Here is a 25,612-nt window from a genome sequence, read left to right as displayed (position 1 = left end):
GTGCAATGAGTGGGTGGAGGAGAGTGAGAGAAAGAGATGGAGGGAGAGTCATTGAAGGAGGGAGGGAGGGGGGTGGGCAGCCATGTGAGGAGCCATGTGAGTCGAAGGGAAAAAAAAGTGGGCAGCGGCTGCAGGGTGAGGGATTGGAGAGAAGCAGAGTCTGCTCAGTCCATGAGGAGACAGGGCAGGGGGTGCGCTTACGTAACAGCCTGCAGTGGCTGAGCCAGCGTCACGTGGATCATCACGTTCTCCCTACCTCCCTCCTTACTCTCACACTTCTGTCTGCTTGCTGCCTCTCTCTTCCTCCTCTACTCCCGTCATGCTCGCTCTATTGCATTCTGTCTTCCCGCCCAAGTGACTTTCTCTATCTCACTCCCCCCCTTGTCCCACCCAGGCCCTGCTCTGCTCCAGGTTTGCCTGCTGGTTGGGCAGTGAGGGGGCAGATCTGCAGTCGCACAACAGAGACTCGCTCCCTCTAACTGCTGCACTTCACTTGTTTTGGCTGTCAGATAAGGGTCAATTTATAAATGTTTGTGATCTCAGTTGCCCCGAAGATGTTTTGGGTGATAGAAGATTTTTAGAGAAACAGCACTTGAAAGAGTCTTGCATGCATGCAGAGTGATGCTGTCTGTGAACGATACACAGAAGAAAAGTTGCAAAAACTACAGTGTAGGCTTTCATTTCAGTGGGTTAGATTTGTTCAAGATGTACAATTGCCATTATTCAGCTAATTTTTGTCATAAACAGCATTAAATCACAGTCACGTCAGTTTTTAAAAAAATAAAACATATTTTAAAACTGTTGGACTTTGTTGATTTTTCACAGCAGTTCTGATAACATCAGCTATTTACACCAGCAGAACAGAGTGTGTAAGTTTGATTTAAGTGTAATAATGTTTAGTGGACAACATATAACTCTTTTGCTCCACAGACAGTACTTCTTAATAAGATCGCATCAGTGTTGGATTTCTGTCCTTTCAGGGGATTTATTCACTATATAACGATATGAAAAAGAAACACTCTAATCTTTAAACACTGCATCATGAGGCTGTTTTATTAAATGTTGGATTGTTCTCTCTGAATAGACACATGCACATGCTTGCAGTATAGTGTGTGTGCATGTAAGCATGTCTTCTTGTTTACAAAGGCCTGGAAAAGTCAGTTATGTAATGTAAACCACTCTCGCAAGCTTTCTCTTTTTCCCTGTCCCTCTCTTTCACACTCATCCCTGTCATTCACACACTGTACGTCCCTCCGTCTGTCTGTCTCTCCCCGTCACTTCTCTCTTCCTTGCCAAGTTTCACACCACCTGCCCAAGGCAAAGCAGATTTACAGATTACCACCCTCTTGATGCTAAGCGCATCACACGCATGCATGTAGATGGAAAGCCTCGTCTCAGACACAGACACACACTCTCAGGCATGCAGTGCCATGCTGGCTGTCCCTGTGTGAGCTCATCCCACAGGGCTTTCCCTGTTTGTCTCACTGTTGATAGGAGTCATGGTAAACCGTGGCTTACAGTTTCTTGAAAGAACGGGTCATGCAGGCATACAGAGAATGAACTCATGGGCACCTCATATAGTTTGACCTACGGCTGGATTCAGGCTGGGACGACATGCTGAAGTGAGACAGTTGCAGTTAATGCAGGAGTAAATAGGAAATTGTTGATCGATTTTACTGAGTACTAAACATCCAATTAGCCTGTTCACTTTGAAATGAACTCTATGTTCCTCTAAGACTTCCTTTTTTAGATATATCCATGGTCTGCTTGCTCTTGCCTGTGGTCGGGAAATTAACTTTAATTGTCTGCAGTGAAAGGCACTGAGCAGGTGACACTGTGATGTGATGCATATTTTAGTTGACACAATACTGAAACATTCATTTGTTGAAGTGTCACTTTGAACTGCAAGATAAGAGCCTCTTTGAGAAATACTCAGTTGTGCAACAAAATTAAAAATTAAGTAAAACTAACTGTTTATTCAGATGTTACTTTAGAAAAGCTGCTGCAGAAAGAGTCACATGCAACTCCAGAGCTGCAGGTTGTACATCTGCGAGTGAGCAGCTAAAACCATGTCTAACAGGTTTATTTTGAACTTCTATGTGATGAGTTGAATCAAAACAACAGTCTATTTATCTGACTCCGTGTGCGTGTGTGTGTGTGTGTGTGTGTGTGTGTGTGTGTGTGTGTGTGTGTGTGTGTGTGTGTGTGTGTGTGTGTGTGTGTGTGTGTGTGTGTGTGTGTGTGTGTGTGTGTGTGTGTGTGTGTGTGTGTGTGTGTGTGTGTGTGTGTGTGTGTGTGTGTGTGTGTGTGTGTGTGTGTGTGTGTGTGTGTGTGTGTGTGTGTGTGTGTGTGTGTATCCAATATCCACGTGTGTGGGGTACTGAGTCATAGGCCTTCCTGTAATCAATCCAGGCAGGGCACGGGTTGGTCTGTCTGTTCTTGCAGTCTCTGGCAGCCGCTCTGTCAGCCAGTACCTGGTGTTTGGCTCATCTGGTATAAGTACCAATTCCTTCCTGTGCCTCGCTCATATATTGGGCCATATGCCTGTTGATCTTAGCTGCTGTGATGCCTGGCAGGAACTTCTATGTTGTACAGAGACAGGTTATTGGGCAGTAGGTGGATGCAGTGGTTCCCTCATGAGGTCCTTCTGGCTGTGGATGCAGATTCCAAAGTGTGGCAACTATCTGTCACCTGCTCTACATGGATAACATCAAGCTGCATGCCAAGAGTGAGTGAGAAATCAACTTACTGATCCACACCACTAGGTTCTACAGTACTCACATAGGGATGTCATTTAGGTTAGGCAAGTGTGATTGGATGGTATCAAAGAGAGGCAAGATGATCAGACTTGAAGGCGTCAACCTACCAGAGGGCAATATAGATGGTATACAGGATAGCTACAAGTGCCTTGGGATCCGGACAAATCAACATGTACAAATTGCCAGTTATCAGACTATTGGTTGGTATCATAATCTGCCGAAAGGAGGAGATGAAAGCCACAGATAACGAAACAAGAAATCCCTCACCATGCATGGAGGGTTTCAACCCAAGTCCAGCATCCTGAGGCTAAGGGAAAGAAGAGAGGCCAAGGACCACTGAGTGTTAGAGCCACTATTTAAAATGAAATTTCTCAATTCTAAAAATACATCAGAAAGGACAAACTACTCAGTTATTGCTTCAGACAGCAGAACCCAGATGAGCCTGAGGTGGTAACATGGAGAATCAAGCTCCTACATGGCCTGTACCACCAGTTACAGGAAGTGGCTGATATCAAGAAGACCAACCAATGCCTAGAAAATGCTAGACGGACATTCAACACAGAGGCACAGAAACATTCAACACAATCAGGGTCCCCCTATAGGGAGAGATGCAACCAATTAGCTGGGATAATGTACAGGAACATCTTTACCCTGTGTAAACTAGAAGTACCCAAATCCCAATAGGACATCCACCCAAAGGTGGTTGAGAACAACAGGGCTAAGGTCCTGTGAGACATCAGCTTCCAGTCTGACAAACAGCTGACAGCAGACATTTTGGTAATTCACATACAACAGAAGAGAGCAATAATGATCGATGTGGCAGTGCCAGGTGACTGCAACATCAGAAGGAAAGGAAGAACACGAAACAGTTGAGAAGTAACAAGGGTTCAAGAAACAGATGTGGAGGGTTAAAGTTAGGTTCCCATCGCAGTAGAAACACTCATGGCGGTGAGTCTTAAACTAGGAGAGTGACTGCAGTAGATCCCAGGAACAACATGTGAAGCCTCACTCCGGAAGAACACAGTCATAGGAACAGCTAAGATACTGTATAGAACCCTCAAACTCCTAGTCTCTGGTAGAGGACCCAAGCTTGATGATGATACCACTGATGTCAGACATTGAGCCAAGTCATGTCGTTTACTGAGTGGAAGTAGAGAGAAACACCTTTTGAAAGGTGGTCACTAGAAAACGCTGCTAAGCAATGCTTTCTCTTAGTACAAGAAACAAAAATAACTTGATAAGTTGTCCTGATTCTATCATATACTCTTATCCATCGACTGTCTATACTGCTTTATCCAAATCAATATAGTGTCACCGCTTAACCCTGATTACCTGCTTTTGGACTGTGGAAGGAAACCATATGTTAAAAAACAAAACAAATAAAAATGCACATAAAAGAAAAAGATGCAAAATCCACACCGAAAGCCTCCAGAACCCAATCTGGACTCAAACCATGGAGTGGGGTAATCACTACCCCACTGTGCAGCCCAGCACATAATCTAGCACAAGCCTGACCCTTAAACTCAGGTATTTAAGGATGTCCAGCTTCTTTAAAGCAATTTATGTCAGAAATGTAAGTTAAAACCTAGAATTAGGCTGATTTGTCAAGCTTCTTTCTTGTGAGCTCGAGCTGAAAAATAGATAGCATACCTCGCTCTACCCGATCAATACCAGTTGCCTTGAAACAACACAGATAACTGAGTTCATTTGGTGCTTGAAGAGATTATCTATGTTTGATGAAACAAAAGTGATTAAATCATTCTAAAATAAAAAATTTTCTCAAATATCTTCTTTTCGGTGTGTAGTTAATTGTGAGTTCTGAGTCTCGTGCGTTGCTATGAAAGAGAATAATTGTCATTATAAACAGTGTTTCGTCACAGTTCATAGCGTGTTATTTGAATCTGATTGCATGTGAGTTAGGTCACTTGTGCTCAGGGAGGCACATGACAGGCTAGAGGATGAATGATGTGAATTGCAATTTGTGTCTGTAGTGATAGCTTCTAGCCTGCAATTTCACTAAAGCACACGGCTTGAGAACAACATAACAGACTAATGATATTCCTCCAGTGAATAAAACTAGTGAAGTTTGGTTGGTGCTGAATTTCATTCAGACTGTTGACTTGGTTGTAGAATTGAAAAATGGGTTAAATGCCTTTTAGTCAGTGTTCATCAGAGTCTTGTGAGCACAGTTTTGCTAAAAGTTATATATAATTCTAGATGCTGTACATTGTGGTAATGTGTGAAAAACTATCTTTACCGTTGCATCAAACTCTCAGAAATGCTAACATGCCCACAATGACATCTAACTTGCTGGAAAAGTAAACATTTCAGAAGAGATGCGCGTGTGTCAATGCAGATGCTGCGCTCTGAGTCACACGCATGTTTTTGTGTTTGGGTGTTTGTGTTATATTTCATTCACATGTTCATCATGTTACTTTATAAGACTGTTTGCTCATTGCCAGTAAGTCTATTGTCAATGTCAATGATTATGTTGTAAACCACTGTATTGATTAGATTTCACCGATGTTTGTACAAAATGAAAACTTGGGATCACCAGTGGTATAAACAGCACATCGTGATATCAGCACATGAACTGGTAAATGATCTATGCACTCCTTTCTCTGACTATAACGCAAAAAACATGAATGTCAGCCTCATGGTGGCATCATTAACCCAGTACAGTAAATTTTCATGCAATTTTTATTTATCAGTGCAATTGTTAGACGCTTCGTTTCACTTAATTTCGTCATTTGCATTTCGGTCTGTTTCAAGTGGTCTTTCTTATTTAAGAAGCAAAGTTTCAGCTATTTACACACTGCGGTAGCTTGACCCAACAAGAGGTATTGTGAAACACTATGCTACACAATGCAGATTTATATTTATATTCTGTTGAGAATGTTTATAAAACATAAACTCAGTTCTTGAGATGAGGTGTAATTATTGCATGGAATTGCGATACTTCATTTTTGTTTATGCTGAGTGATTGTGTTCTCTTGTAATTGAGAAATTGCGACAAAATGACCAAAGCAAATTATAGACCATGAGAATATTTTATGACATTTTATTTAACCGGCATTTAAGTGTTTTAGTAGTCGGACTTCAGTGGAGCAACTATCCATTGGTTGAGCACATCAATACGACCTACAATGAGATGGTGAACAGTTTCTATTCTCATCTACTTTTTCAATAAATACATGCAGTGAGGCAGATAAAATAGACATACCTCCCTTACCAACCGACTTCTTCACCACCATAGTCTTTTTTTAGATAAACTGTCAGTGGTTAATGACGTTGAATAATATACAACAATTTAACAATCAACCACCCAGCTCACAGTCGGCCCTCTGCAGAGCGGACCTTTCTCTGAATGCTTGTTTACGCTGCTCATGTTGTATTTCCCAGAACCAGTCTCACCAATTGCTCTCACACGTGGCCTTAATTTGTTTTGCTGATGTGCTTCTTTGTGGGGTAAAGGCATTTCATGTGCTGTGGAATTGCTGTTTGAAAAGGCTGAAAATGGCAACACGTGATGCGTGTGTCTCTTGCAGTATTTTATCAGATGCATGTAGGCATTTGGCCCTGCGGAGCTTCGTGTAAATGCTTCACATCCTACAGAAGCAAACAGAACAAAGTGCAGGAATGTAGAAGCTGTTTGACTAACTTGATATGGTAAATGGTAAATTGAGTTCACTCTCATGAGGTTTTTCCACTGATTTAACAACAACCAAAGCACTTTACGATGTCAGTCACATTCACGCCCCAACAGAGGCGTCAACCATGCAAGGTGTTCAAGGACACTTCCACCTTTTGGACTGATGGCGGATCAAACCTGCAACCTTCCAATTGAGAAACAACCAACTGAGCCAAAGCCGCCCATCATCTATATATAACACATCGTCTCTCTTTGCCTGATATATTCGCCCAGTAATCATCAGCAGTAGCTCTGAAGTGCTTAGTAAAGTTCCTGTTTATGATGCCTCCCAGTCGTCCTGAAATCATGACTCAGAAAGTGTAACAAATTCCCAGAAAACTACAGAAAATATGGTTTTAGATTATCAATAGCAGGTGTTGTATCACACTTCTATCACCTTCTTTGTTGCTAACCTCACGTTCCTATTGTGTTTGTACCAAAACAGTAGAATAAAGTGACTTTATGTGCCTCGTACTTCCGTCCTATTCATGAAGTGATTCCCCAGGTGTGAAAACCCTGCAAAACACTTTGATATGGATATGTATTTTCTTTCAGAAGGCTCTGACTTTAAGCTTTTCATTTTGCTTCCATTTACCAGCTAACCTAAGGGACAGCTAAAGTTTTTCATTAGATAACGCACACCTCACGCTTTCAAACGGCACATGAGCAGATTGGATTTCGCCTCTCAGTGAAATGATATGTGCTAAGGACAACAGCAGTCCAAGGTAGCCTTTCAGCTTAAAACTTTGAAGCCTCTGCAGGGACCTAAATGTTGGTGTGCACACACATGACCTGTGTTCAAACTCTGTTGCATGACAGTGGATTTGATCCCCACTGTCAACAAAAGGCAGACCCAAGGTTCTGCTGTTATGGGAGAAAGTAATATAGCAAAAAAGAAGAACAAAAACCTGATCCTGTCACCCTCACCGCTTCAATATCTCTTTTGTTTGGGGAGCATTGTCCTCATTTGTGACCTGACTCTGCTCCATTCAACCTTATCTGACCTGAGCAAGTCAAAGCTCTGTGGCACTGTCTGTCCTGGTTTACGGCCGGTGCTGCCCTCAGCCGTCTGCGTGAGTTTTCAGACCACCGAAAGAAGCACAGTGCTTTCGTATTTGTCTTTTCATCCACGCTTCCCTCCAGAGTTGGGAGAAATCTGCAGACAGCAGAGCAACGAGAGGGAGGAGGGAGGGGAGAAGCAGGGGTGTGAAGAAGCCGGAGGTGGGTATCGGCAGCTCATCCCCGGCTTGGACACCGGAGCCGCAGTGTGGCGTGCCGGTGCACATTTTAAAATGCCGCGTCTGTCTGCTCCTAGCGAGGGTTTTGTTTGTTCCTCTCCTCCTCCTGCCTCCTGCCCCCTCCCCTCCTTCCCTCTTCCTCTTACTTCTGTCAGTTCTTCTACCTCTATTTCTATCTCTCTTTCTTTCTCGTGGCTCTTACATCACCTGACTGGAGCTTTACTTGAAAATGCAGCAGCAAGAAGATGAGTCAGGCTGGGCTGATTCTCCTCTACCGCCAGCCTGCCTCCTCTCCTCTCCTCTCCTCTCCTCTCCTCTCCTCTCCTCTCCTCTGCAGACGTAGCCAGCAGACTGCATCGCCAGAAGGGAGGCGCACAATATAAAAACCAGTCACCCCGACCTCCTTTCAACTTTGCTCTGCTCATGTCACTGCTGTCTGAGTGAAGTGAAACCCACACATCGTGGGGTCAGAAGGGGAAATGTTAGATCGCACATGATTCAATCATTAATCAGTCACAGAGCGAGCTTTAGGTCATTTCGTCTCATAGAGTGTAGGACTCATTTTGTAGTTCCATCCAGAGTCTGTGTGTCTCTGGGTTACTGCAAGTAAATGAGAGAGAGAGCGAGAGAGAGAGAGAGAGAGACGCTATCTCAATGGATCCTCACCTTCTGTTCAAGGTGTGTGTGTGTGTGTGTGTGTGTGTGTGTGTGTGTGTGTGTGTGTGTGTGTGTGTGTGTGTGTGTGTGTGTGTGTGTGTGTGTGTGTGTGTGTGTGTGTGTGTGTGTGTGTGTGTGTGTGTGTGTGTGTGTGTGTGTGTGTGTGTGTGTGTGTGTGTGTGTGTGTGTGTGTGTGTGTGTGTGTGTGTGTGTGTGTGTGAGTGTGAGTGTGAGTGTGAGTGTGCGCGTGAGTGTGCGCGCGCGCGTCTGAGACAGCCAGACATTGCAGGCAGACAAGTGTCTCTGCTGACTGCAGATGAGATGGAGTGTTTACTGACACAGGGAGCATCAGCTACACGTGCTCAGCAGCATCTTCGCTCCTCGGTGCACTTAGTTTTGAGATTTTTAGTGGGACTTTATGTGGACAGCCTTCATGGAGAAGCCTCATTTCACTTGAATGTGTGGTATCAGAATATTGTTTTTTTTTATGGGTTGGTTTGTTCCATGATTTTAAAGCCCCGGTCACAACCCACTTTGCGTGTTTTTAGTCTGTACGTTTTTTGGGGAGGCCACGGGTCGCCATGTTTTTCTGAAAACGTGGGGAGGGTGTGGCCAGAGCAGGGAGGGAGTACGCCAATGCACGTCACTCGCACGGTTGCGCAAGGTGTAAGTTTGTGGCCCGCACGCCACGCCTGGCCGTGAGCGGATGCGTGCATCGTACGTTGCACACGTGGTAAGTGAGTTGTACATCCTAACAATGTGCTTACAACGTACGATCTCCGTGCGATTGCCATGTTATCCTATGGAGGCCGTACTTACACTTGCTGCTCACGTGCGGTGTCCTTACTCACTTGCATGTTGCAAGTGCGAGCAAGTGCGATGAACGTGAGTTTTTCCGCCCGACGTCCCAGCTGCTGCTGCCTCCAGATGCCGCCCATTCCACCGCAGAGACTCAGGGTTCTGATGCTGCAAGGAGCAGCTTCAAGTGGCAGCGCATGAGCACGACGTGGTATTACTTGCCTTGATACGGGAGAGGCAACGGGGACGCCGAAAATCTAAGACTCAAGGAGTCAGTGCGTCGTGCGCATTGGCTGTAGAAGGCACGCGCGTGACCCGAACAGGGGTGAATCCATAGCCCCAACGCAGCGAAAGTTCCTCATGCACGTGAAGTGCTACAGCATGGCTGCGGGCTCTCAGATCCGTACGGAGGCGGTACTCACCACGTACGGATCCTCAAATTTTGCCCACGTTTTTGCAAATAGACAGCACGCACTTGCAAGTACAGCGGGTTGTGACCGGGGCTTAACCGATTTATCGAATGATACAAATCATTAAAGTAATTAGAGGAGACTCTTTCTCATGTCACATTCAAAAACACCAGCATTTAGGGAAAGAAGTAACTATTGTAAGCAACACTGACGAAAACGGCTACACAAATGACTCACATAAATCTGAATACCAATGAGCACTGTGTGCCAGCTTTTATTGAGGTGTGACGAGCACAGTAAGGTAACTTGCAAATAGACACATAACCAAGTAATTGCTGAATATCTTGTTTCGCTTGTATTTTCTAACCAAAAATCCAAAGCTTGTCACACAATGCACGGTTAAATTGTTGTGCGGTACAAATGTAGAAATTGGATGGTAAAATATGAAACGATGTGATACATTTTTTAATCCTATAGACTTTATCTATAAGTAGTGCAGTGGACAACATATCGGCTTTGAAACTTACTCTGAATGCACACAGTAATACATATTTAGAGGAACTTTTGTTTCCTAATAAAACATCATTAATGTAGGACATTACGTCTCAATAATGGATACGATGGTTGAACCGTTTTAAGGAATGTATCCCATTTTTTGGAAGTTATAATCAAATTGATTATAATTTCTATCTGCCTTTCATCAATTTTACTCTTTCCAACAGCAATTTATGGTATAAGTAGGATAAAATAGTGTTTCTTAGTACCTTGGTTTAACATGTTACCAGTATTTGAATGAGTGCCTTTAAAGGATCAGAGTTTATCACTTTAGTAAAGTTAGAATCAGAATACATAATTGTATTATTGATGAATGACTAACAATTAAAATGTTTTTTTTTGAAGATGTTATCTTTGTTGTGTTTTTTTGTTGTTGCTGTTTTTTTACATTCTTCTAAGCGGGTATTGAGAATGTATTTACAATATAAGTATACTGTATGTACCATACACGCATGCTTATTTATTTATTTATTTTTTAAAGAAGGTGTTATCAATAATTGGTGGGTGAAAACTGACTTAACAAAGTAAACAAAACATTTTACTCAAGTACAAACAGCAACCTTTAACATGGTGTCAGAGTAAAATCAACACTTCCACATCACCATACAACTAAACCTCATTAGAGCTGAGTTCACATCACTATATTTGGATGTTTCTGCTATTTTGATGTCCACCTTGATGTTATCTCTTGGGAAGGCTGCTTGGCCTGCAAACAAGTTTCCATGGAAACCAGAGGTGGCTCCCTGTAGTCCATTCTTTCCTGTTTTTAATGCTTTCATCAATTTGTTAATCATCTTTTCAGCCATCCAACCAGCCTGTTGATCAATAGCAGTGGGAAGGTGTCTTCAAAACAAGGCCATTTACAATTATGTTGCTATAGAAACAGATGCTGACCACCCATAGAGTTCATGCATTCCTCAGATTCCATCCATCCATCCGTCCGTCCATCCATCCATCCATCCATCCATCCATCAAAACAGGTTATGTCAAACGCAGTGCCAGTCATCCACCTGCCAGTCACTCACACTTTGATTACACAACAACCGTCAGGAGATTATCTCCACCAATCGTTTCGTCTTGTGTCTGCTCCACTACGTCAGATGCCACAAGATACGCACACAGATCTTCATTAGAGATTGAAAGTAATCAGCTGTAGTTCAACAACTGTGTTGTGACCAATGCTAATAATAAATCAATGCTTTATCTACTTGCACATGCAACAAATGGTCACTGACTGTACAGCTGCCTTCATTTTCATTGAGGTCTTGTGGCGTATATAGTGTGTGAAAGTGACACATTGAGGTTTTACTGTGTACGATGTAAAATAAGACAGAGGAAGTGGTGTGGATCTCAATAGGTTTAAATGATTGTCCACTCTCAAGATTTCAATCAGAGTTGACAAAATAAAGTGGCAGTCAGTATACAATTTTTCAGGAACAACGGTTTCTATTTATAAGAATCCTAAAATAAGTGCCATGATGGCTTTTTATTTAATGCATCTTGCCAGTGTTCTTAGAATTCCCTAAACTGTTAATTTAGGATGAAGTCTTTGGACAATGGTGTCACTCTCACGCTTTCCCAAGCTGTTGTTGATTTCTCTGCTGATAAGCGCATTGTCACCCTGCAAGCTATCAATTTTACGAAGACAGAACTGTATCATGGGATGATGGTGATCATTCCCATTAGATGAAATGAGATGAAATCTGCTCAACCCTGTGTGGGATGATTGGATGGTTTTTATGCCAGTGAATGCACCTGATCAGAAATGTCCCACTGAAAGGGACACTTTGTCCTTCATTTTGATATCATTATTATGCCGCACAAGAAGGAAAAAAAATCAACTTTCCCAAAATCTGTTAAAATGTGAATTTGAGTTTGAAGCTAGCGCTCTGTCAGACTGTGATATGGATTTAACATTATGATTTCTGTCTCCACAGGGAAACGAGTTAAGAAAGATTCTCCTCACACGCTACTTTGGAAATCAAAAGCTTCTCTCCAAGTCAGAGCTCGGGAGTGGAAACAGCTCATCTGGCGGCTTTGTCAAGCCGTCATCTGGAGGTACTGAGAACCCTAAATAAATCCAGTAGATGCTGAAATAGTGACTTACTGCAGAGGAAACCATTGCCGTTCGACAATTTAAGGGCTTCCTAAAGTATGACAGTGGTGGCCTAAAGGTTTGCGAAGCAGGCCTGGGAGTAGGAGTTCATAGGTTCAAATCCCATAACTGACAGGTCACCTCTGTGGGTCCCTGAGCAAGAGCCTTGACCCCCATCAGCTTCCCCGACCACTGTAATATGGTCGTGCCTTGGCTTTAACTAATGGAGTGCGATTGGTTTATTTGTTTTAAGTTCAACTATATACATTAGCAACTCCAGACATCACTGACATTAAACTGTTTTGATCATGTGAATAGCAATATCTTTTGAGAGCACTAATTTAATAATGATTTGTATAAAATCTTCAAAGGAGGTTTTCCCACACATGACTCAGACAAGCCGGGCAGCAGTATGGTGGAGATCCAATGTCTTTTGGACAATGTTGGGGCAATGGAGCTGGTTATTGACCTCATTGTCAACACCAAGAATGACAGGGTGTTTGAGGAGAGCATCCTGCTGGGCATTGCCCTTCTCCAGGGTGGAAACACTCAGATACAGGTGGGTACACAGACTATGCTTTTATTTTATTATTTTATTTTCTGCCACAATTTGGAGATTTGCACACATCACCCCTCATTCCTCCCTACAGAATTCCTTCTACAACCAACTGTACAAGCAGAAGAAGTCTGAGAGGTTCTTCAAGGTTTTTTATGACCGCATGCGTTTGGCACAGCAAGAGATTCGAGCCACTGTGTCTGTCAACATGTTTGAGCTCAGCTGCAGGAAAAGGGATGATGACAGTGACCTCAGTGGCATCAGGTTCAAGAAAGGTATGTATGAGTTTTGACACATTTTATTAATTTAATGATATCCCACACGTGATGGTTTTTAGTACTACTGTGGCCCGGGCACTTTAGTTGCTCCTTTGGTGTGAAGCATGCAGATCTCGTGTACTTAGAGATTAGCATTTCAGAGTGACAGGCTGGGTCATATGGGTTGTCTTCTGAGCATAGCAAAGGATTTCCAAAGAAACATTTATGGATTTCTTCAGAAATGTCCAACTGAGCAGTGACTCAACATGTTAACAGTTGTACACCATGTAAGGTGGTGACGTTCAACTCAGCCTGATGTTTAAAACAGTGGTGGTGGAAAAATCTGGCGTGATCTTTGTTGCTCCGCTGACCTCTGAGCAGACTGTTGTTCTCAGTTCCTGCAGTCACATGTCAGTGGCCATGTGACGGCTCACATCTGAAGCCTATCAAAAGGCCATTGTATCAAGATTGGGTGCTCTCATGCACCCACTACTCTTTCATCACGGGTGGTCTCTGAGTCATTGAGAACAAGAAAAATCTGTCTCAGATTACATGGATCAATACTAATGTCAACTTCATATACAGTGACCCACGTTCTGCAGATTGTTGTTAAGGTATCCTCTCTGTGCCTACTGCTTTACAGTTAAAGACTCGGGGCTTTATATGCGGGAGGACATGCGAGGGCAGCTGAAAGAGGCCTCTTCTGCAACCTCAAAGGCCTTCTGCGCCTTCAGGAAGGAACTGGACCCTGACCTTGACGGGCTCGGCCAGAACAGTGAGATAATTGGTGAAGAAGTGTTGGAAGAGACTCAGATGAGCCCAGCCATCACCATCATGAAACCGATCCTACGATATCTCCAGCTGCTTTGTGAGAACCACAACTCAGACCTACAGGTACTTAGACCCTTGAAGAAGCTTTGACATCCAGCCGGTGTCCTCTCAACGACTGATTGAATCTCTGTTTTCTTCTGCAGAACTTTCTGCGCAATCAGAACAACAAGACTAACTACAACCTGGTGTGCGAGACCCTTCAGTTCTTGGACTGCATTTGTGGGAGCACCACTGGAGGACTAGGGCTGCTGGGACTGTATATAAATGAGAGCAATGTGGATCTGGTTCGCCAAACCTTGGAAACCATTACAGAGTACTGCCAGGGGCCGTGCCATGAAAACCAGGTAATAAAATCGCTGACCAGTGCAAGTGAGATGTTACAATGATATTAATTCAAATCAACAGATTTATAAGGGAGTCTGTATGTCTCTAGAGTCCAAAACTGAATATCAAATATCAAAAGTAAAACATTTCCGTAAAACTAGTATATTCATAATCTGAGCTATCAGACAGCCATGCATGCAAGATATGGCGCAGGTTTCATGTAATACTAGCAGCTTTCACATTTCTTCAATGCACTGGTGTTTTCTTAACACATGACAGACACTTCCTGTTTTTATTTTGACTTGATGTGTCTCACATAACTAATACCACTTTTTTTTTCAGTCTTGTATAGCCAAGCATGAGTCGAATGGCATCGACATTATTATAGCACTGATTGTCAACCCCATCAACCCCCTGGGGATGAATCGACTGGACCTTGTGCTGGTGCTGAAGGTGAGCAGCAGGTGTCCATGAGAGGCCCAATCCTATGACGCACAGCCATTACTATTGCAGTGCTTACAATTTGCTGATTTGCTGTGGCTGACTCATTATACAATATGTAGTGCCTGAGACTAATGGCTAGTAGAATGGCTGTCATTAAAAAGAAATAAATTCAATAATGTTTGAAAAGCAAAAAGTCATGCTCAATTTGATCTGTGTTTTTAGACAAGTTACAACACGGGAAAGGTTTTTAAACAGGATTCCTGATTTTCTGATGTTATTGGAAATTTGTGTTGCAGAACAATGCATCCAAGCTCCTGTTGGCTATCATGGAGAGCCGCCATGACAGTGAGAACGCAGAGAAGATCCTCTACAAGATGAGACCCACAGAGCTGGTGTGTGTGTGTGTGTGTGTGTGTGTGTGTGTGTGTGTGTGTGTGTGTCTGTGTCTGTGTCTGTGTCTGTGTCTGTGTCTGTGTCTGTGTCTGTGTGTGTGTGTGTGCGTGTGTGCGTGTGTGCGTGTGTGCGTGTGTGCGTGTGTGCGTGTGTGCGTGTGTGCGTGTGTGCGTGTGTGCGTGTGTGCGTGTGTGCGTGCGTGCGTGCGTGCGTGCGTGCGTGCGTGCGTGCGTGCGTGCGTGCGTGCGTGCGTGCGTGCGTGCGTGCGTGCGTGCGTGCGGGTCCATGTCCAAACATCCAGAAATACCTCTTGTAAAGTCTGATTGATCATAATTCTTATGCCTCAGGTGGATGTGATGAAGGAAGCCTACACTCAGGGCCTGGAGAGTGAGGAGGACGAGGACGGTCCTGGAGATCCAATCAAACCCAAAGATGTCGGTCACAATATTTACATCCTGGCCCACCAGGTATTAAAAACAGCAGTTTCTTTCTGTGACTGAGCCATTTCACCATTTCCTCTGCCTGTGGGTCCGTCCTACCTCCTGCTGACCCCCGGCCTGTATAATGGAAGGCTTCTCTATGAATGAACTGCTCTGACAGTTTTCTGAAATTAGTTGTCAAGTTGTGACACTGCCTCCGCAGACAGGTAGACACTGAGTCACAGCGCTACCAAGCAAATGTGCTCTGCCTTGTCCAGGGTATCGAGAACGAAGGAAGGAGACGGTAGTTATTGTGCCCCTGGGACAGCGGCGATGTTGTAAATGCCTTTGTGCATCTTATGTCTCACTCTTTGTTTCCAGTTAATGTAAGCTACAGAGGGCAGGCCGGGTCCAGCATACTTTCACTTCTGCTTCTTTCGAGCCGAATGTCAGACACAGTATTTTTGTTCACCCCACAGACGGGAATGATTTCACCATCAGAAGGAAATGCTTTTTTTTTTTTTTTTTTTAATGTTTTGACTTTTCTTTGTGACCTGATAAACAAAATCAAGCACACACACACACACACACACACACACGGATATGAGCTCATTAGGTGTGAAAACGCTATTTGGTATTTTCTCCTCTTGGTATTTGATAAAAAAAACAAAAAAAAAAACAATAATGAGCAAGTCACACACCTGTGAAGAACTGTATTTAAAGATAACCTTGGAGTTTCACAAAAAGGAAATTGAACATGAACTCCATTTTTTTTTTCTGCGGTTACATTTCAAAAAAGTTTAAAAAGTGAAAAATAAGGTTAAAAAAGAACAAAACCATCCAACCTCAGAGCACGACTTCCATTATATTCCATTGTTGTGAGCAATCTTTGTTTCCACTTGGGATTTGTCATATTTTCCCTCTTTCTGTACTGCAGTGCACATTTCAGGTGAACTCAGATCAATCACACTAAGAAGCACACAGAAAATAAATCTCTCCTATAATGTAACGTGTACTTTAAAAATTCTAAAAGAGAATAAATCAAATAACTTACAGAGCTTTCCATTTTCAGATGAAAATCCAATATAACTGATCTGTAATTAACAAAACTGAAACCAGTTTCTTTACTTAAGCTTTCTGTCTATTAACAACTAATCGGGTTTGAAGTCTGTCAGGTCACAGTCAATCACAAGACACACACACACACACACACACACACACACACACACACACACACACGCACACACGCACACACACGCACACGCACACATACACATACACATACACACACACACAAAGCATGTGTTGATGTTGTGGGACATAATCGGTGTACCCAGAGAAATCCTACCTCAGCAGTCACAGGGTGAACGTGCAAATTCTAAACAGAAGGACTTTGTCTGGACTCAAACTGTGCTTTTTCTGGCTGTGAAGGCAGAGTGCTTATCCACTTCTCCGCCATTCCATCTTTTCAAATATCCCTTGTAGAAGTGTCTGGGATATGTTAACTCCACAACAACCTTTTGTTTTAAATTTTAGTTGGCCAGGCACAGCAAGATCTTGCAGCAGAGCCTGAGGCCTGGTTCAGGATTGGGGGTGGGACCAGGGGTGGACCCAGACAGTGAGAAGGATGACGCTCTTCATCACTACGCCAATCACACAGCTCAGATTGAGGTAAACTCAGCATAATTAACACCAATTCACACTGGAAGTCTCAAACAGCCTAATTTGCTCCTCTGTATCAATAAAAACACTGAAATGAGGAATATTTGGTTTCAGATTGTGCGTCATGACCGCAGCATGGAGCAGATCGTGTTTCCAGTCCCAAGCATATGCGAGTACCTCACTGAGGAGTCCAAGGTGCGAGTGTTCACCACCACCGAGAGAGATGATCAAGGCAGCAAGGTTAATGACTTCTTCCAGCAGTTTGACAACCTCTACAATGAAATGAGGTGGCAGAAGAAGATCCGCAGTAAGTCCTTAAACTCTGAATCTACAGCTTTGAAAATAATGGTGGGGGCAGCAGAATGGGGGTGCAGGATAGAAAAATATGATCACCATGATTTCCCCAATAAATCGAAGTGCCAGCAGTGACTTTTTGTTGAGTGTTTGTTTCTGCTGAATATATGTGCTTGTACTGTCCTTTTTACATTTCTACAGAAAATAAAGCTATGTTCTGGTTCTCACGCCACATCTCTCTCTGGGGAAGCATCTCCTTCTACCTGGCCTGTCTGCTCAACATTGCTGTGGCTGTTTTCTACCCTTTTGGTGACGACGACGATGAAGGTGAGTCTTTTTGCATTTTATAAGTGGCTATCAGACCAATAACTTTGCTCTTGCTGTTGTAAATGGAGCCTTTTATGTGGAATTTATGCAAACTTTGTGGGTGTAGGCAAGGAAATCTGATATTTTATCTCATTAAGTTACATGGAAGCCTTTGAATTATCTGCTGTGGTGAATGTAGAGAGGGGTTTACTGCTTCATAAATTAATAAAACCAGGTGAAGACCAAACTGATAATATATCACAAAACGTGGGTTGGGTGGGTGGGGGGATTTTGAAACTAAGAGTGGTTACTAAAGCTGAGACAAAAAGGAATGGTTTGGAAATACATTTCGGAGGATACCTAAACAAGGTAAAATATAAAAATAACCAAAAAACATGTGAAACTGATGAATTAACAGATCATACAAAATAAAAAAACAAAACAATTTAGAGGTAAATATTGAAGTGACGTAAGCAATATGGAACAAACAGAACATAGATTGAATTAAATTGAAAAGACAAAATTGCTGGAGATGAGCTAATAATCTGAGTAAAGTAATAAGGTTTGAATAAATAAACAAACCTTTAATTAGTTAAAAGCCAACCTGCATTTCCATTTTGAATTATTTAATACATGTGGTTGCCCTCTGATCCTCAGCCAGCAACTGAGAGTCACAGCTGATGGTCTGAAGGGTCGCACCAGTTCATCTACTGTGAATAAATGGGTCATATATTTTGGGGCAAGAAACTGGAATGCTTTAAAAACACACACACACACACACACACACACACACACACACACACACACACACACACACACACACACACACACACACACACACACACACACACACACACGCGCGCGCGCACACAAAAAGGTATTCAAAGAAAATTATTCTAAAACTTAAATGTAAGGAAAAACATTTCCTTTCATTTAAACTGTGTGTTACCACTTTATATTCGTGAAATACAATCAGTGTAACTATGGAGAAAAGGATGACCAGAATTTGTTGTTTTTTTAGGTTTCAAAGAAGGCAAAATAGGTAAGGCAAAACACACTACACTGTTCACTCTTACTTTAGGAGAGATACATTTTTATACCTTTTTCCACAGTTTGAGAGAAAGTTTACTTCAGGTCATTATCTGAAGCTAAGATTTACAACAGACACATCGGTGAGTTTACTACACTCCTCACCCGTCCGACATTTGCAGTCTGATAAACTTTTATTGAACAGACCTGTACTAACACTCGGCAATACAAACTGATTTAAAAAAAAAAAAGTGGTTTGTTTTCTTCTAAAACTCGTCAGAGAAATAATCTAGATAAAGGAGTTATTTATAAACAGGTATGTGTGCTCGCTGCACTCAACCTCGTGGTGTTGTCCTTGGCTAAAAGTTCTTATACTTTTACATTCAGAATTAAATTTAAATCTACTGACTGTTCAAACTAAGAAATGACCACATTCTAAATGTGTATTTAGTTTTCATTCATGGTTTTTTTCACTGAAAGAGTTAAACAGAATTTTCTCGTACGCTGTTAATTATTGCTTTGGTAAGATGTTAATTATTGCAGATTATCACTGTTTGTGTTTCAAAGTGGCTGCTCTGTGTCACCTGATTGTGTTTATTTGAATTACGGTACACACACACACACACACACACACACACACACACACACACACACGCACACACAGGTCATTGTAGGTGTGTACAAAATGTGCCTCAAAACCCTTTTGATGTCTGGCTGCTTTCATTATCTTTATGGGCTTTTTGTTTTCCACCAATCTTCACCATGACGTCTTATCAGTCAGGTGAAGACAAAACACCTGTGTGGAAGGAAAAGACCTCTATAATATAGTACATCATGTCATTATACTACTTTTTATGACTTTAGATGCAATAAACTTTATTGTCTCATTGGTACATTGTTTTTTGTTTTTTTTTTCCTCGGCAAGTGCCACTGTTTATGAAGAATTCTGCATTTCATACGGAACGCAAACCCATTGCGACATATTGTTTTCTTTGTTTAAATTATAAAAAAAAACAAAATGCACTTCAAATAGTAAACAGGCAGACCGCTGTAAAACACTTTCTCACTTCACCTTTTCGTATTGATTGGCTATGATATACCTCATTTCATATTATTGAAAATGAACCACATTTACAACCACATGAGTCACTTCCTGCTTTTATAAAACTAATACATATGTGAGAAACGATGTGTTTTGTTGGCATGTCAGGTAGTAGTTAAATGGTTTAAGGCAGAGGTGATGCATCCTGGTCCTGGTACAGTGGTGTGCGTTTTTGCCGTGTCCCCGCTCCAGTGCACCTGAGTGTACTGAGTATTCTGCAGAGGAAAATGTCCAAGACATGCGGGACTGTGTCCCATCAGGTCTAAGGCTTTGTTCACTTTGCAGGTGTCAATGCTCAATTCCTATTTTCTGTTGCGATATGGTTTATTTGGTTGCTTGTACATGTCCTGCTTTAAATTCAGTGTGAACGTTGTACTGGCAGCACGCTGTGTTCACGGAGGTAAATATGGATGTAACACATGTCAGCGACAATTTTGAAGTTGACTGGAATCCTTTTATCATTTGGTTATAATTCTAAGGATATGAAGAAAGACAAATTTAAACAATGGCTTTTTTATGGAGCTGCTACCTCTTGTCGGGAGGTTTGTGTGATGATGACTTGCATCCATTGTTTAAATGTGTCTCGCCTGTTCATTCTCGCCTCAGACGCCTCGCACACAATTTTTCTTGAAAAACATCAAATGTGGATCCGATTTAGGACCACATACAGTATGAACATGGCCTGAATCTGATTTGAGCAAATCTGCTGAAGACATTTAGACTGACATAAAACAACAGACATGACCAGGGCCACTTATGGTTACACTGTGAACGAAGCTTGAGATTTAGACTGAGAATGTCAGATTTCAATGTAAAATCATCTCAGTTAATCGTCAACACATTAAAGTCTTCTAAAGATTTTTAGCCTTCACAGTCGTTGTCGCTCTGCGAGCTGAAGATATGATGGTTGTTTTGACTGAGGAGGTCCCTATAGACGGCCGTCTGACATTTTGAAGCTTTGCCTTTTATGGTATGTTCTCAGTTAAGCTCTTAGTTCAGGTGAATAATTCATTATAGAAATTCCACCTTTCAAAGCGATGATGTCTTTATGCCTTGTTTGGTTGTTTATTCTACTCCGCAGGCACATTGTCACCGTTCTGGAACGTCTTACTCTGGGTGGCACTGGGGGTCTTCACCACCTTACTTCCTGTCTTACCCAAGCCGTGGGGCATCCTGTTCTTCCTGGTCTCCCTCATTTTACGTGCCATCTACACAATGGGCCTGGCCCCTGCTTTGTTGTTGCTGGGTACTGCCAATGTAAGTAATTGTGCTGCAGCAGGACGTGTCTGTTCAGGCATGTTCATGCAGCAAAGATTTATCCCTTTTTTTTTTTTTTATAGAGACTCAATCTTGTTTCATTTCATTTTCAGCTCTTCAACAAATTGGTCTTTCTTGTAAGTTTTGTGGGCAACCAGGGAACGTTCACCCGAGGCTACAAAGCAGTGGTGATGGACATGCTCTTTATCTACCATTTGGGTTATGCCATCATCTGCGTCCTGGGCCTCTTTGTTCATGAGTTCTTCTACAGCTTTCTGGTAAGAAGTGTCATTCTCAGTTTGACTGATGGAGCATTAGCGTGACACTTGACAGAAACTATCTACTGTCAACTCTCTCATGTCCATTTCCCGTTCACAGCTGTTCGACCTGGTGATCCGAGAGGAGACTCTGCTCAACGTGATAAAGAGTGTGACGAGGAACGGCCGCTCCATCATATTGACTGCCGTTCTGGCCATCTTTCTTGTCTACTTCTTCTCCATCATTGGCTTCCTGTTCCTCAAGGATGATTTCCGCATGGAGGTAGACCGCCTTCCTGCTCCAGGTCAGACTGCATCCTTGTTTTTTAATTTTTTTTGTATTACATCCCTTTTATTCTAAATCTATATTATTTTTATTTTCATTTTTTTGTTTTTTAAAGAACATCTACTGATATTTTTAACAAGTACCAGAGAACAGTGACGCAAAGCTTTCACCAGCATGTCACTCATTTGTAACCATTTGTTTTTTCAAAAACATTGTGATGTTGAAAAACTGCCAGATGTTTAAAGTTGAAGTTATCTTGAAAAATAAAGAGAAAAAAACACACACCCATTGCACTTTTGTTGGCAATTCTAAAGCTATAAAATCATATAAATCCTGGCAATCTTAATATAATTTCACTCATAAACAGGTTAAACAGCAATGCCAGGGGGTGATAAGTGAGCATTTTGAATACGAACAAACACATTAACTTGAGTAGCTCAGGGCTAAGAACATTTGTATGTCATCATCTTTCTTTCTCCTTTTATTTTATTTTGAGTCTGATTTATAAAACCAAAAAAAGGAAAGTTGTAGTTTTCTGTTCCGCCTTGTTTTGGTATATTTTGGCTGCTCTGTCCTCAACTTGAACCTGAGTTCACGTAGGGAGACTGTTTTCCTTTTACTGTAAACCTATATTTAACTCAGACCGTACTCCCAAGAAGTGATTTGAGTTTAAGAAATTGAAGGGAAAAGGAACACAGAGCAGCAAATTTTGGGAAAATGACTTCTTGGAGAGTCACCGCATAATTACAAGACATTAAATGAATCAATTGCACACATTTATTTCACATCAGTTCATCCAATAAGTTTGGATTTATTCACTGTATTTTTATCGTTTTCATTTTTTCTTTTTTTTTCATTTTTTTAACGTGTCAGCATGAAAACTCAGATTGCAGTCAGAAGATTGAAAATAACTTGTAAAACATGTACAGGACAGTGTATATACAGAGCAAGACACATGTTTTGAAAACACTGTGGCAAGTGTGGGTGTGCTAATGAGCACCGGCGCTGATGGTCAGGAAGACATCCTGCCAGCACATGTGCACCTGTTGCATAACCTGGTGGCCGCGCCATCCTGTGTTTTGCTGAATAGAGCGCAGCAGACGCAGCAGAGCAGTGGTGTGTTATGTAACCAGCGGGGCTCACGCCTGTCTGTATGTTAGCGGGCGGCTGAGTTTCGGTGCAGCCGGAGCTCCAGCAAAACCGAGGAGCTCCGCTCTATTGCAGCCTCGGGGGTTGTGACCTCCTGCACCTCTTCTCTGACCCTCGGTCTGTCTCACCCACTCGATATTATCTTCTTTCACCTCTTTCTCCCCCAAAGTTGCCCTTCATGCTCCACTTTGCCTTGGAAGAAGGCCCTTTAGACGACACTGTGGCCCAGGTGGACATTTGTCCTTCTGTCTGTATGCCCAAGCTAATCATACTACGGCGCTATAGCTGCTCTGCTACTCGGGGCTTTGCCGATGTGCAAATGATTTGTTCAGGTTTTTCTCAACACTTCATCGCCCACCCGGCAGCTGCTGCCTCAGTTTACATAATGTCTGACTATATCTTTCTTTCTGATTTCACCGGCTCTGATGAGAATTAGCGGGAAGAAGTTTTAACGCAGGAGTAAAGTTTAATCATCTTCTTTCGCATGGAAATTCTCATTGCTGTCATAATCAACCAACGACACATACATTTCCCTTTTCTCTTCTTTTTTCCTTCTTGTAGGAAAAAAGGATTTACTGAGTGACAGTGGAGTTGCAGACACATGTTTGAAAGACAGCTGCCCTCTTTCGACACCCCAATCAGATCCTGGTAAGTTATGTGGATGTAAAAAAACAAACAAAAAAAGATACATTTTCTTCTCATTATGAGAGTCACTGTTGCGTAGAGGAGTTTTAAGATTTTATAGTTTGACTGAGAATGTGGGTGTGTGTGTGACCTTTCCGACAGTGCTTAGTTCCTGAAAGGTTACTCATGCAGACACAGCGAGGCACACACACACACACACACACACACACACACACACACACACACACACACACACACACACACACACACACACACACACACACACACACACACACACACACAAAGAAACTTGATGAGGCAGAGGGGATGACTCACACTCCTGTTTGTTCTCCTGCATCTCCATGGATCACCTGCACTATAGGGGCACACACGTGATCCTATCCACATCCCTCACCTCTTGGTTTTTTCTCAGCAGTCACACTGTACAGTGCTTTACTCATGCTCAGCATATGTGCATTGATTGTATATCAATATCTATGTGTCTGTCTGTCTGTCTGTCTGTCTGTACATGTTCTTAGAATTTCAAAGACTAAACTTTTTTTTTTTTGCACAATTAAGGTAGTGAAGGTGTGGAAGGTTGTTTTATTCATTTATTTATTATTAATATTCAGTCACACATCAGCTGATTTTTTTAATGCTTGGTCAGACTGTGTTTGAATAGGACCTCATGGTGGTGTAGTGGTTCGCACTCCTGCCTCACAGTGAGAATACGCTTAGGGGGCTTTCTGTGTAGGGTTGGGCTCAATGTCTTATTGATAAATGGAAGGATGCATATGAATATTAGTTTGTTTTTGTTTAGTATTTGTAGTTGTCTTTAATCTTTCATGCTTTAATTCTGATCCATAAACATCTGATTACTCCCCTTTAAAAGCTGCATCATCTTGTAAAAGTGATATTCACAAAAGATTGCTTGCTGTCAAGGACAAGAACAAAAACTGGGTTATATATTTGTGCACGTCAAGCCAGATTTGCATTTGCGATGCCGTGAATGTAGATATATAGCAGAGAGTAGTACAAGCTTAACCTTGTTGCAGATTTTCTCTTAATGAATTCAGTGTAGGTTTTCTTTAATAATTATTCCTAATCTTTAATCATTTTTGTCCTTCACTTTGTTCTCTTGTTGTGTGTTTTGTTATAGATGAAAAGAAGGGAATTGAGCGCGTGTGCGACACTCTGCTCATGTGTATAATCACTGTGTTGAACCAGGGACTGAGAAATGGAGGAGGTGTGGGAGATATTCTACGGAGACCCTCCAAAGAGGTGAGACCTCCAAACCTTAAAATCAACCATTTAAACCATTTATACTGTTACTGGAAGCTTTTGTCTGACAATGGGACAATGTGTGAAAGGAATATGTTAATCTTTGTTTATACAGCACTTTTCATGCACACTCAAACATGGAACTTGACTGATGAACAACATTTGGACAGTGAAAACTATGAGTGAAAACTCAAAAACTTAAAATTTTGCCATGGATGTACATAAACTAGAATGCAGAGTGGTTCGTAGCGTCATATTGAAAATACCCCGCAAGGCCTGTCTTTGTGGAGTCTGCATGGGTTTTCTCAGAGTACTCTGCTTTCCTCTAACAGTACAAAAATGGTGCGTTTGAAGATAACTAGGGACTCTGCTAATAAATCCAGAATTTAATCTGCTTTCACTCAAAGCTGGGATTGGCACATGAAGATGGTTGTTTGGAAATATATAGGTAACTACACATTATTAATTAATAGAAAAATATTCAAACATGAAATTAAATTCGAAGGCCAGTACATTGAATTCCTAATAATAAAGTAAAGTCCATCACCATAAAACTCCATAATAAACAGGTTGGTCTGAAAGTTGGCTTATTGAAATATGCACTTAAAAATAAAACAGTTTGTACAACTCTCAGGTCGTCAGGCAGCTACTTCACCGTGGGTTTTTCTTCCAACTTTGAGTGGAATTAAAAGCCCACTATCCAAGGACCTGAGAGAGTAGAGGGTTCATACTGGTGAAATATACTCGGATAAATTAGAAAGACAAAGACATTTACATTTTGTTTAGTTTTTTGAAGAAGACCAGAATAACGATTTACAATAGTCAATTCTACAGGTAATAAAAGCATTCATCTCAGTGCAGATGCTGTTAATCATAAACAAGACATGAGAATTTACAACGTATGACATTTTGCCTTTTCATTAGAAAATATCAGTTAA

General features: G+C 41.9%; 1 protein-coding gene across 6 annotated transcripts in view; it reads left to right on the top strand.

Moving 5' to 3' along the window:
- The window catches only part of itpr2 (inositol 1,4,5-trisphosphate receptor, type 2), a 65,274-nt gene that overhangs the window by 27,587 nt on the left and 12,075 nt on the right, over positions 1 to 25,612 (top strand). Inside the window, exons 38-54 of one of the 6 annotated variants that reach the window (XR_013935784.1) lie at positions 12,046 to 12,166; positions 12,575 to 12,762; positions 12,854 to 13,034; positions 13,660 to 13,910; positions 13,991 to 14,191; positions 14,514 to 14,624; positions 14,912 to 15,007; positions 15,356 to 15,475; positions 16,964 to 17,098; positions 17,204 to 17,396; positions 17,585 to 17,710; positions 18,711 to 18,731; positions 20,902 to 21,077; positions 21,191 to 21,355; positions 21,456 to 21,639; positions 23,331 to 23,417; positions 24,621 to 24,674. Coding sequence is in view for 5 of the 6 variants with exons in the window: in XM_080474990.1 (XP_080331116.1) it covers positions 12,046 to 12,166; positions 12,575 to 12,762; positions 12,854 to 13,034; positions 13,660 to 13,910; positions 13,991 to 14,191; positions 14,514 to 14,624; positions 14,912 to 15,007; positions 15,356 to 15,475; positions 16,964 to 17,098; positions 17,204 to 17,396; positions 17,585 to 17,710; positions 18,711 to 18,731; positions 20,902 to 21,077; positions 21,191 to 21,355; positions 21,456 to 21,639; positions 23,331 to 23,417; positions 24,553 to 24,674 (2,478 nt within the window). In the remaining variant the exon portion in view is untranslated. Of the gene's footprint in view, positions 1 to 12,045; positions 12,167 to 12,574; positions 12,763 to 12,853; positions 13,035 to 13,659; positions 13,911 to 13,990; positions 14,192 to 14,513; positions 14,625 to 14,911; positions 15,008 to 15,355; positions 15,476 to 16,963; positions 17,099 to 17,203; positions 17,397 to 17,584; positions 17,711 to 18,710; positions 18,732 to 20,901; positions 21,078 to 21,190; positions 21,356 to 21,455; positions 21,640 to 23,330; positions 23,427 to 24,552; positions 24,675 to 25,612 lie in introns of those variants that run through there. The other 5 variants (XM_080474992.1, XM_080474990.1, XM_080474994.1 and 2 more) reach the window with 5 other exon arrangements.

Source organism: Lipophrys pholis (assembly GCF_963383615.2).
Source record: "Lipophrys pholis genome assembly, chromosome: 11".
Lineage (NCBI taxonomy): Eukaryota > Metazoa > Chordata > Actinopteri > Blenniiformes > Blenniidae > Lipophrys > Lipophrys pholis.
This window is presented reverse-complemented; position numbering and strand designations above follow the sequence as displayed.